Source organism: Mustela erminea, chromosome 11, assembly GCF_009829155.1.
Source record: "Mustela erminea isolate mMusErm1 chromosome 11, mMusErm1.Pri, whole genome shotgun sequence".
Lineage (NCBI taxonomy): Eukaryota > Metazoa > Chordata > Mammalia > Carnivora > Mustelidae > Mustela > Mustela erminea.
The window spans coordinates 22,036,727-22,050,272 of record NC_045624.1 but is presented as its reverse complement, the minus strand read 5'-3'; the positions used below and the strand labels follow the sequence as shown (position 1 = coordinate 22,050,272).

General features: G+C 38.5%; 1 protein-coding gene across 2 annotated transcripts in view; it reads left to right on the top strand.

Annotated features, from left to right (window-relative positions):
• The first annotated feature begins 2,925 nt into the window (after positions 1-2,925).
• Positions 2,926-13,546, top strand: part of KLHDC10 (kelch domain containing 10) — a 61,468-nt gene continuing 50,847 nt past the window's right edge. The window contains exon 1 of one of the 2 annotated variants that reach the window (XM_032304321.1): positions 2,926-3,224. In XM_032304321.1, coding sequence (XP_032160212.1) covers positions 3,053-3,224 — 172 coding nt within the window. In that variant the 5' untranslated portion in view covers positions 2,926-3,052. The remainder of the gene's footprint in view (positions 3,225-13,546) is intronic. The other variant, XM_032304322.1, reaches the window with a different exon arrangement.

Here is a 13,546-nt window from a genome sequence, read left to right as displayed (position 1 = left end):
AATAAAAATCTTTTAAAAAAATAAAGATTTATTATTTTTTTTTTTTTAAAGATTTTATTTATTTGACAGAGAGAGAAACCACAAGCAGGCAGAGAGGCAGGCAGAGAGAGAGAGAGTGGAGGAAGCAGGCTCCCTGCAGAGCAGAGAGCCCGACATGGGGCTCGATTCCAGGATCCTGGGATCATGACCTGAGCTGAAGGCAGAGGCTTTAACCCACTGAGCCACCCAGGCGCCCCAAGATTTATTTGTTTATTTGACAGAAAGAGGGAGTGGGGTGGGAGGGGCAGAGAGACCTGGAGAGATAGAATCTTGAGCAGACTCCCCGCTGAGTGTGGAGTCCAATGCAGGGCTGGATCTCATGACCCTGAGCTGAAATCAAGAACCAGAGGCTCAGCTGACTGAGTCACCTAAGTGACTGCACCCTATTATTAAGGCCCCTTAGCAAATGTCAATACCCATCAAAGTGTACTTATATTCCACATTAAAAAGTTCTGGTGGTAACCTGTTCAAAAGGTTTCTAAAATAATTTAATAATTTTAAATTTAGTTAGTAACAAAAGTCTCATTTTGTTTCTAGAATTAAAAGTGATTTATTACATACATATCATAGGTGTATTATAGATACTATATAACTACATGACATGGTTTTCAGCTGATTGGTTAATTTAATCTTATTTTGTAGACTTAAAAAAAAATATTTTATTTGCTTTATGTACTGGAGAGAAAGAGAGTATGAGCGGGGGGAGGAGCAGAAGGAGAGGGAGAAGCACACACCGTGCTGAGCACAGAGCCTGAATCAGGGCTCGATCCTGAGATCATGACCTGAACCCAAATCAAGAGTCCAACGCTCAACCAACTACATCATCCAGGTGCCCTTTTTCCTTTTTATTATGAAGAATTTTTAAAAATGTACAAAGGTAGACAGTGTAATGAACCGTTCTTATGTTCTCATCACCCAGCTTCAGCTTAGGGTTAAATGTGTTCCATCTAGCTCCCCATTCATTTCTCCTTTCCCATATTATTTTAAATTTTTTAATTGAGATACAATCCACATAAAATCCACCATAAAATTCACCCTTTTTGAGTGTACAATGCAGTGGTTTTTAATAACAAAGTTGTGCAACCATTACTATTCAATGATTTTTAGTATATTCATGAAGTTATAGCACCATCACAAGTCTCTTTTTATCCGATAGATTTTTCCTTCCAAATATCTCTTTTTCCTTTGCAATTATTTGTTGAAGAAATTTGTTTATCCTGTAGAAATTCCATAGTCTGGATTTTGCGGCTTGCATCACTGAAGTATTTTTTAAATATTCCTCTGTCCTCTGTATTTCCTATAAATTCGTAGTTAGATATAGATATCTGATGAGATTCGGGTTCAATTTTTTTTGACAAGACTACTTCACAGTTATGTTCTAGAGGCACATATTTGTCATCTTTCATTTTGTGATGCTAGCAGTGGATGTTCAATGGGTTGATACATTTATTAGGGGTTGCAAAATGATGATATTGTATCATTCTTTATTTATTACTTGGAATACTCCTGTAAAAATAAAATTTCCTTCACCTAGTATTTGGTTTACTCAGTGGTACAGTTTCTTTAGAAAGATTAGCACTTACTGTTTTTTGACTTTCATATTTTAGAGCCACCAACTTTCCCTCCCGCCCAGGTCTCAAACATTTTCATAAGCAGTGTGTGATAGTGCTTACCGGGTAAAATACCTGCAGGGAGGGCCTGCAAGTAGGAAAATAAGGAGGCCGGGCTAGTGGAGACATGAAATCTGACCAAAAGCACATGCATCCTCAGCTACAGCAGATTTTCTTTTTTTTCCTTGCATCACTTAAGGTTCTCCTATATAAAGGTTTACATTAAAGAAAGAAAGAAAGGAAGGCCACCATATCTAAGAACCTTGAAAAGTTTTGGTTTCCTTGAAGAATACAACCGCTTTTCCCTTATCATTGATAAACATCTGTAAACTATCTGTATTTTCCTGCTTAGCACTGCGCCCAGTAATTTCAAAGCCAAGTTTTCTGTTTAATTTCGGAATAGTGTATCTGCATATCTGCATTCCTTGAACTTTCGTACCTGTTTCTGTGTTAAAGGTGGTTCACATTTTCTACAAGCAAAAAAGTATTTGAACAAAACATTTTCATATAGCCACCAGTCATTTTTGAAAGTACCTTTTTCTTGGCAGTCTTCTCACTGCTGGGTGTTATTTTGAAAATCTTTACTAACGTAATAAGCCAGAAATGGTTTCTCATTGGGGTCTTCATTAGTATTACTCTTGACTACTGGTGAGCTTGAACATTTTTCATGTTTATTAACCAGGTTTAAAATTGTTTGCTTCGGAGGTGGCTTGTATGTCATTAGGGAGGAGCTCGGCCAGTCAACTCAAAGACAAGATAAATCCAGGAATACCTCACTCTTATATTTAAGCTTCGACTCCGCCTCTTGTTTTTTTTTTTTTTTTCCCCCCACCAACAGAGCCCTTTGTGTATGTCAACCGTCAGGGAAAGGGATCTCAGTCTGCAAAGCCGGCGGAACACTGTATTGCCCCCAAATATGTGTATTATGTGCAAATCCTATTTCTGATTTCGGTGTTTGTGGAAAGAGTTCCTGAACCCTAACCGTGCTTGGAGGACCGGCTGTCGCGGGGACTCTTTCTGCGGGAGCGGCCTCTCTCACTCGGCCTTCGATTGGCCCTCCTGATCCCGCAGGAGTCGCCGCGACGCGGGCCTGCTCCTCGCGGTTGATGCGTGTGTGGAGTGGCTGCTTCTGCCTTTCTCTCACCCCCCGCTTTTTTTTTTTTTTTTTTTTTTAGCCATAGCTATGGTTACCACGTCTCTCCCCGCCTCCCTTCACCTACCAAGAAGACGACTGCCCATTGGCTGCCTGTCACCAAGTAAGCCCGTCATTGGTCACTGGTGAGAACAGGGCGCTCCCCCTTCCCCTGTCTCCCGGGTCTCTCGAGGAGCCCAGGAAGGAGGCTCGGCTAGTGTCGCCGGGCCAGGGGCTGCTGGGACCCGGCTGCGGCAATCGTTAGCGGGTCATGTCGGCCGCCCAGGGCTGGGACAGGAACCGCCGGCGGGGAGGAGGTGCCGCTGGCAGTGGCGGCGGCGGCGGAGGTAGCGGGGCCGGCGGGGGCAGTGGGGGCAGTGGGGGTCGGGGGACTGGCCAGCTCAACCGCTTCGTGCAACTCTCCGGGCGGCCGCACCTGCCAGGTGAGTCGTGGGACAGGGTCCTGACAGGTTGCGGGCGCGGTGGGAAGGCGACTGCTACCTTTTCTTTTCTCCCTGGCTTTCTTTTCCTTGGGAGGAGGAAAGGCAGGCCCACGCATAGCAGAGGGATTGGGGCATAGAGAAAAGGAAGGGTATCTCTGAGGTCAGGGAGGGAGCAGGAACACAGCGAAAAGAAGTATTTTTGCTCTGTTGAAAGCTCTGTGCTGAGAGTTGTGTTCTCTTTTCAAAGGAGAGGCCGCTGTTTCATTGACATTCCCAAATGTTTCGCCTATTCTGTTCCCAGGCTCGTCCTCTTCCGCAGTTTGATCTTGTAAAAGAAAGACATTGGCGTCTAGCTGTGAGAAATTATTTTTAAAGGGGTGCTAGATTGAGGAGAGAAGAGGGAAGAGCATTCCAAAGGGTGCTTTTGTAAAAACCACTTCGAGTGTGTAAGAGTTAGGCATTCTGAGACAAGAAAGGAGGAGGAGAAAAGGCGCGGGGTGGGGTAGGGGGGACGGGGGGGGGGGGTTGGGATGTGGCTGGGAAACGGAGCCAAGAGAATTTGGAAAAACTAGTTAAATTATTAATATTTTGGAATATCCAGAGCAGAATCTGGATTTTAAGGGGGGAGAAAATGAAGATCAAGAATATACTTAGTGACAAAATCATGCTGCCTTTACTGTATGAAAACAGCTGATTGAGAATTGGAAAAATGCGCCCAATGTGATTATTTTACGTTTTGGCCTACAATTTCCTATCCTTGAGTTCAGATGCCTTAAAAAAAAAAGACAAATCAAATCGATGTATGTATGTGTGTGTGTGCAGACAATTTAAAAAAAGATAACATTTGTAAGTTAAGTATAGTAGGGGGGAGATAGGGAAGTAAATACTTCCCAGAATATCAAATATTATGTTGGGCAAGCTTATTTCTATCTTGAAGAGAACTGTCAGGAATGATGTGTTAATCATTCACCATATTGTTTGTGAATAATGTTGAAGTTGATTTTATCAGGGATGTATTTGTTTAACCAATGAGTTTTGAGAACATGATGGTTTTTGAATTCCTTTTACTAACATGACTGTACTTCCAAGTAGTCAAAAATTATTTGATTAATTTGAAGATAACAAAGGGAATTTTGCACATTGAATGAGACAGTCAATTGTTTGCGATGAAGTTATTGATGTGTTAGAAATGCACATTAACCATTTCTGTGTGCCATTAAAATGAACAATTAAGCAGTTTTAAATAGTCAAATATATAATATACTAGGAGTTGGGTTTGAGTCGTGATAGTATCAAACTGGGTATTCTGGAATTGCTAAATATGTGATCTTTAAAAAGAGGGAAAAAAGGAGAAATCTTTTTTCTTACCCCAAATGGATAGTAAAAACCTATATTTTTGTATATTGGCAGATTTGAAGATAAATCTCTTACCAAAGACTGTTATCAGTTTGCCCTCTACTTCTACTTATATTTAGGTCTTTGATCTATTGATTATATCATGGGCTGGGTATAGGCATTCCCAGGCTCCAAGAACCTGGTTGCTGCACTTCCTCACTGCCACCACCTGATGGCAGTGGAAGCCATGATTTCTGATAATGGGGCTTAGGTGTGGAGCTATTTCTGCATTTCCTTAGCACACAAGGCCAAGAACAGCCATTTGTCCAGAGGTAAAGATAAACGTGTTTAAGGTGTGAAAATTCATGTGATGGGGTGATCAGCTTTTTCTTTTTACTTTCTTTTCTCCTTGATTGGCGCTTCAGTCTTCCTTACCAAATAGGCGGCCTCTGCCATTTATTCACTATCAGAATCAGGAACATCTGATATCTCAATATATTTGGAATTCTTTAACACCAATTCATTATTTTCCCTAGCATGACATTTTAAGTCTCTCTCCCCCTTGCTCCCCCGGAATGAAAGGTTGTATATTGAAGTGTTTAAAAAGATTTTAGGTGATGGCTAGGGTTAGAAATATCTAGGCCCATTTTATGGCTGACCCTGAGGTTAAATTTTTTTTTTCTTTTTTAAGTTTTTGTAGCTAACTTTCTCTCTCCAGTGAACTCTAATCCCATTTTCCTTTTTTCATCCTTCTCTACCAAGACTTCCAGATACTACGCGTCCAGAACACTTCCTTACTTTTTGCACACTGACTACCCAGTTGAAACAAAACAAAATAACCCGATCTTCCTGCTGAGTGTTATCTCTCCTTCAGTGATAGCATCTTTATCCATGCAGTCAGGCAACCTTGGGCCTCTTCCTTAAATTTTCTTCTCCCTTGCATTTCAGGTGTGATTAACCACCCAGTTCTGTTTATTTTAGTTCTACTGTAACTCAAGTCCAGTCTGCCATCATCCCTCACTTAGGTCTCCTGCAGTAGCTTTCTTTTTTTTCTTTAGTTTTCCCCTGCAGTAGCTTTCTAAGCAGTCTTCCTGATTCTACTCTCGCCCTCCAGTGCATACAGCCGGTTCATCTTTTGCAAGCACAGATCTGTTCTAAACTCTGCTTACAACCCTTTACTAGCTCTTAGTTGCTTTTAGGGTAGGCAGAAATCTTAAACACCACCTAAAAGGTACTGTATTGTCTGTCTAATTCTCGAGTTAATTCTGCATCACATGGTTTGCTCTTTGATCGTTTTCTGTTTCATTACACTTATCATGCTTCCTTCTGCCACAGGGCCATTTCACATGCTATCCCATCATACAAGAACTCTCTTACTCCTCATTCTCTTTTTTTGTTTTTTGTTTTTGTTTTTGTTTTTTTAAGCTTCTCTTCCATTGGAACTTAGCTCAGTCACACTGTGTTCTCAGGAAAGCCTTCTTGGACCTTCCCTGATTTATTCTCTTCTCCCTATACACACTCATAGGGCCATGTGGTTTTCTTTGGGTATACTTAACCATTTATGCAAGATTCCTTGAGGTGCAGGGTTTGATACTCCTGATACACACACTAATTATGTGTGTATATGTACATGTGTACATATACACACAATGCACTCATTTAGAATTTGAGAATATATGTGTATATGTACATACATATATTCTCAAATTCTAAATGAGTGCATTGGCATTATATGTAAGCAATTAGTTTCTTGTGAATTTGATTGATTAGTGGGTTCAATCCTCTACAGCCCCATTGACTCTGGACAAATGGATAAAATCAAATTCTTACACATAAAAATAGATTAGACTCTGCATTCATGGTGAGAACACAAATGATATTTTGTGAAATCTTGTTGTGAAACCTTGCTTCTTATCTTTTTTGCTGTCTCCTAAAATGCAGTAGTGGTTATGTGTTTGCCCCCTAGACCAAGAAATTCATAGCTTGTTGGTCCTGGATTTCTAACTCATAATCTGTATATGCTCAGTATAGAACAGGGAACATTTTTATACAGTAAGTATGGAGAGGCAGAGCTCAGGGCCAAAAAGATCCTGGGGATAATAGAACAAAAGTTACTATTGTAATTTCACTGCGTGAATTTGGTTAAATACAATGTTTTACTTGGGATAACAGTTAACATTGCTGCTAATGAAAACTGAAAAACTGACAAAGGAAAAATGTAACAACTGGTAAAGCTGGGCAAAAATAGCATTGAAATCCTAATTTAAAAATGTGAAATGTGATATATGTTCATGACATGAAATCCAAATGGTGCTAAAGAATGTGTGATACAAGGCAAGTTTTCCTTCTACATTTGACCCCAGATAATTGGCTTTTCCCTATAAGCAACCAATGAGAAATTTCGTGTGTGTGTGTGTGTGTGTGTGTGTGTGTGTGTTTGTGTGTGTGTATGTGTGTAGAAACAGCATTTCTTTGTTTGGAGGGGCATTTAAAATGGTTTCAGTCTTGCTAACGTAAATGATGATACAATGAATATCCCTCTGTACGTTTTTATGCATGAGTAAGTCTATCTAGAATAAATTCCTAGAAGTGCAATTACTGGGTCAAAAGCTATGTACTATTGAAATTTTGATAGATACTGTCAAATTGCCTTCCATAGAGGTTGTAGCAGTTTGTGTTTCACTGTTGGTGTTGGGTGCTGACCCTCCACACCCTTGGTAATAGAGTGGGTTATCAAACTTTTTTAAAATTGCCAACTAGTAGGTGTATTTTTCTTCATCTTTTCAATAGATATAAGAACGGTATTTGTGAACTTTATTGTAACATTTACTTATATTTTTTATTCACCCATTTTTTTGTTGTTGTTCATTTTTCTGTTGGGATGTTGAATATTTTTTATAGAAACTGTATTTTAAGGAAATTAGTTGTCTTTGAAATGTGTTGCAGATATTTTTTACAGTTTGTCATTTAGCTTTTACTTTGTTTCTGATATATTTTTTCAGCAGAAATTTAAAAATTGTTCATAGTTATAATTATCAATCCTTCGTTGGATTTTAACTTTTTGTATCATAAGAAAGGCCTCCACTGTTTTAACTATTATTTCTGATTAAAATGAAAAGTCTTGTGTTTTTTCTTGGTACTTTTATGATTTTAAGTTAAATGTACTTATCTATACAAAATATAAATTATCTAAAGTATTAAGGTACGAATCTTTTATTTTTCCAAGTGGCTATGGAGTTATCACAGTATTGAAATACTGTCTGTAGGTACACTTAGTTCCTACATATGATTTGGGGTTCTTACTGGCACTTTTATTCTGTTCCATTGATTAGTTCACCTGTTTGTACCTTAATGACCTCATTCTTTGAGTATAGTCTTCTCTACTCTAGTTCCAAAGTTCTCCTGGATACTTTTGCTTGTTTAGCTCTTCTCCCCCATTCTGTTGTTGTTCTTATTGGTAGAGTGTTATATTTACAGATTGATTTAGAGATACTTGATGTCTTTTTGAGGTTCAAACTTCTGTTCAAGAACAGGGGATATATTCATTTCTTGTTGTTTAAGTCTTCTTTTGCATCTCTCAATAACGTCTTAAAGTTTTTTCATAAAGACCTTCCACATTTCTTGTTATATTTAGCCCTTGGCTTTTTATCTTTTTTGTTGCTATTGTAAATGGAGTTTCTACTTTTATTATCTTTTATCTTGTTGTGCCTAGCCACCTTTAGAATTCTAATACTATCTATAATAGTTTTCCAGTTGTTTTTCTAGGGCTTTGCAGTTAAATGATCACATTATTACCAAATAAAGATAATTTTATCTACTCCTTTCCAATTTTTATACTTCTTTCTTTTGCAAATTAATTTGGTTAGTACTTTCATTAAACAGTAAGACAGTAGAGGCTCTTTCTCTTATTCCTGACTTCAGTGTGATTTCTTTTTTTGCTTTCCTGTTAAGGTTAGATCTGACTTTAGATTAAAGTGTACCTATTTTATCATGTTATGTATTCCACAGTTGCCATTTTATTAAGATTTCTTAATATGGAAGTAAATTTTTGGATGCCTGAGTGGCACAGTCAGTTGAGTGTCTGACTCTTGGTTTCACCTGAGGTCCTAATCTCAGGGTCATGAGATTGAGCCTTATATACCGCTCCACTCTTAGCGGGGAGTCTGCCTAAGATTATTTCCCTTTCTCCATCCTGCTTATACTATCTTCGAAATAAAGAAATCTTTAAAAAAAAAAAATATGGAAGTAAAGTTTGTAAAAAGCTGTTTCAGCTTCTTTGAAAATTATGTAATTTTAATCTTTTGATCTACTATTGTGATGAACTATACAATAGATTTACTACACCATCCTTGCATTCCTGAATCAGCTCGCTTGGTCACCGTGTATTATTATTTTAAATGTGCTGCTGGGTTCTATTTGCTAAACTTTATTTAGAAATTTTGTATCGCTCCTCATAAGCTAAATTGCTTTGTAGTTTTTTGTGTTTTATCTTTGTTCGGTTATGCCACTTTCACAAAAATTATTTCAAAATTCTCTTTGTTTTTGTTTGTTTTCTTTCTTTCTCTGGCTAAATGGCATTGACGTTGAAGGTTTGATTAAATTGCCTGTGAAATCTTTTGACCTTGAGTGTTTGGGGGAAGAGGATCTCTTTGACCATTATGTCTACTTTTGTGATAATTTGCTTACAATGTATATTTTGGGAGAAGCTTTGATAACTTACATCATCTTAGAAAATAATCCATTTTATCCAGGTTTTCAAAATTATTTTGTGTGCAGTTGAGCAAGATATTCTTTAATGATTAAAAACATTCCTTGGGGGACCTGGGTGGCTCAGTCATTAAGTGTCTGCCTTTGACTCAGGTTATGATCCCAGGGTCCTTGGATGGAGCCCCACATCAGGCTCCCTGCTTGGCAGGAAGCCTGCTTCTCCCTCCTCCTGCTTGTGTTCCCCCTCCCCCTGCTTGTGTTCCCTTTCTCACTGTGTCTCTCTCTGTCAAATAAATAAATAAATAAGATCTTAAAAACAAAACAAAACAAAAACTTCCTGGGTTATTTTCCTTGGTCTTTGGATTTTTGAACCAGCTCTTGGATTTTTAAAAAATTAGTTTTACTGTTTTCTCTGCTTTCTTATTTATTATTTTTTCTTTCATTGTTTTAATGATTTGTTTAGCTTTTCTTTGATTTATTTTGTGACTGTTTTTCTGTCTTCTCATGTTGGATGCTTAATGTTCTTTTTATTCTTTCTATGTGTTTAAATTATAAGATTTCTTCTAGGGGCATTTGGTTGGCACAGTTAGTTAAGCATCTGCCTTCTGCTTGGGTTGTGATCCCAGAGTCCCCTGCTCATGCTCTCTCACTCTCTCATTCTCTCTCAAATAAATCTTTAAAAAATATATAAAAAAAGATTTCTTCTGAATACTGCTTTAGTTGTGTTCTGTAGGTTATAGGCTTCCGGTTGCATTTTTTTCTTAATACCTTGCAATTCCATTTTTAATTTATTTACTTTAGTATAAGAGTAGTTAATCTTTTAAACTTTTTCTTAATGTTTCCATTTATGTTTTGAATAGCTTGAGATATAATTCAAATGCCATGCAGTTCACCATTTAAATTCACTATTTAACAACCAGTGGACCAGTTATTACCACAGTCCGTTTTAGAACATTTTCGTCACCTCAGGAAGAAATCCCATATCTTTTAGCTACTATTCCCTTATCCTCCTTTTCGGTTCCCCATCCCCCCATTTCACCTCTGAGTAACCAGTAATTTACCTTTTGTCTCTGTGGATTTCCCTATTAAGGACTTTCTTATATGAATGGGATTGTGTGGTATATGGTCTTTTGTGACTGCCTTTTTTTATTTTGCGTAATGTTTTCAAAGTTGACACATGTTAAAGTGGCGGATATCAATACTTCATTCCTTCTTATGGCTAAATAATATTCTGGTGGTACAGATAAACAACATTTTATTTATCCATTTATCCATTGAACATTTAGACTGTTGTTACTTTTTGGCTATTAAGAATAATGCTGCTAGGGGTGCCTGGGTGGCTCAGTGGGTTAAGCTGCTGCCTTCGGCTCAGGTCATGATCCCAGGGTCCTGGGATCGAGCCCCACATCGGGCTCTCTGCTCAGCAGGGAGCCTGCTTCCTCCTCTCTCTCTGCCTGCCTCTCTGCCTGCTTGTGATCTCTCTCTGTCAAATAAATAAATAAAATCTTTAAAAAAAAAAAAAGAATAATGCTGCTATAAATTGAATAAAGGTTTCTATGTGAACATAGGTTTTCATTTCTTTGGGGTATATACCTAGGAGTGAAATTGTTAGGTTATATGGTAACTCTGTGCTCTATGTATATTCATTTAGGAACTGTCAAATTTTTCTAAATTGGCTGGAATTTTACATTCCTACCATAACTGTGTAAGGGTTCCAATTTCATCATGCTCTCTCCAACACTTGTTATTATCAATCTGACTTTTTAATGCCAGCCATCCTAGTGTGTATGAAGTGGCATCTCATTGTGGTTCTTGATTTGCATTTCCCTGATGACTTAAGATGTCAGGCATTTTTTCTTTATTTTTTTCTTGCTTTCTTTGTTTCTCTTCCAACTTTTTTGAGGTATAATTGACATTGAGCTTCTTTTCATGTGCTTGTTGACTAATTGTATGTCTTCTTTGGAGAAATGTCTTTTAGCTACTTTGCTCCATTTAATTAATTAATTAGTTAATTAATTAATATTTTAAAAAGTAAACTCTCGGAGTGCCTGGGTGGCTCAGTGGGTGAAAGCCTCTGCCTTCGGCTCAGATCCTGATCTCAGGGTCCTGGGATCGAGCCCCATGTCGGGCTCTTTGTTCAGTGGGGAGCCTGCTTCCCCCCACCCCCGTGCCTGCCTCTCTGCCTACTTGTGATCTCTGTCTGTCAAATAAATAAATAAAATCTTCAAAAGTATACTCTCCATCCAGTGTGGGACCCAGAATCATGACTGCAAGACCAAAAATTACATGCTCTACTGATTGAGCTAGCCAGGAGCCCCTGCCCCATTTTTTTTTTTTAAGACTTTATTTATTTATTTGAGAGAGAGAGAGAGATCACAAGTAGGCAGAGAGGCAGGCAGAGAGAGAGAGAAGCAGGTTCCCCGCCAAGCAGAGAGGCCCGATGCGGGGCTTGATCCCTGAGATCATGACCTGAGCTGAAGGCAGAAGCCTAACCCACTGAGCCACCCAGGTGCCCCCCATGCCCCATTTTTAATTGAGTTGTCTTTTACTATTGAATTTAAGAGCTCATTACATATCCTAGTTACAAGTTCCTTGCAAGATACATGATTTGTAAGTATTTTTCATGTTCTGTGTTGTCTTTTACTTTCTTTTTTTTTTTTTTTAAAGATTTTATTTATTTATTTGACAGAGAGATCACAAGTAGGCAGAGAGGCAGGCAGAGAGAGGAGGAAGCAGGCTGCCTGCTGAGCAGAGAGCCCGATGTGGGACTCGATCCCAGGACCCTGAGATCATGACCTGAGCCGAAGGCAGCAGCTTAACCCACTGAGCCACCCAGGCGCCCCATCTTTTACTTTCTTAATTGTTTTGTTTGAAGCATAAAAGTTTTAAATTTCGGTGAAGTCCAGTTTATTATATCTAAAAGTCTTTCCAAATTCAGGGTCATAAAAACTTATCCCTGTGTTTTTTTTACATTTATGCCTTTGATTCTTTTTGAGTAAGTTTTAATGTTTGGTGTGAGGTAAGGGTTATCTCAAGTGACTGTCCTATTTTTCCAGCTCCATTTGTTGGAAAGACCGTTCTTTCTCCATGGAATAGTCTTGACATTCTTGCCAAAAATCAGTTGACCATAAATATTCAGGTTTACTTCTGGATTCTCGATTCTGTTCTGTTCATCTATGTGTCTATTCATTTGCCAGTACCACACTGCCTCTCATACTGTTACTTTGCAGCAAGTTTTGAAATCAGAAAGTGTGAGTCCTCCTACTTTATTCTTTTCCAAGATTGTTTTGGCTATTCTAGGTCCCTTGCAATTCCATATAAATTTGAGAATCAGCCTGTCAATTTGTATGAACTCAGAGATTCTCATAAGGATTTGCGTTGAATCTGTACATCAGTTTGGGGAGTATTACCATCTTAATAATGTTAGGTCTTCCAATCCCTGAACATGGGATGTTTTTCACTTATTTAGATCTTCCTTAATTCTTCATATTAATTTTTTTAAGTTTTATAATTTAAATCCAATTAATTAACATATAATAGAGTATTTGCTTTAGGGGTACAGGTCTGTGATTCATCAGTCTTATATAACACTCAGTGCTCATCACAACACATACCCCCCCCATGTCCATCACCCAGTTATCCCAACCCCTCACCCTTCTCCCCTCCATCAACCCTCAGTTTAATCTAAGATTAAGAGTCTCTTATCGTTTGTTTCCCTCTCTGGTTTCATCTTGTTTCCTTTTTTTTCCCCTTTCTTCCCCTATGAGCCTCTGCCTTCTTTCTTAAATTCCACATATTAGTTAGATCATATGATAATTCTCTTCCTCTGATTGACTTATTTCACTTAGCATAATACCCTTTAGTTCCATCCACATCATTACAAATGGCAAGATTTTATTTTTTTGATGGCTGCGTAATGTTCCATTATATATTCACCGCCTCTTCTTTATCCATTCATCTGTCGATGGACCTCTGCTCTCTTTCCATAGTTTGGCATTGTGGACATTGCTGCTATTAACACTGGATTGCAGGTGCCCCTTTGGATCACTACATTTATGTCTTTGGGGTAAATACCCAAGAGTGCAACTGTTGGGTTGTAGGGTAGCTCTATTTTTAACTTTCTGAGGAACCTCCTTACTGTTTGACAGAGTGGCTGCACCAGCTTGCATTCCCACCAACAGTGTAAGAGGTTTCCCCTTTCTCTGCATCCTTGCCACCAACATCTGTCATTTCCTGACTTGTTAAATTTTAGCCATTCTCGGGTGCCTGGGTGGCTTGGT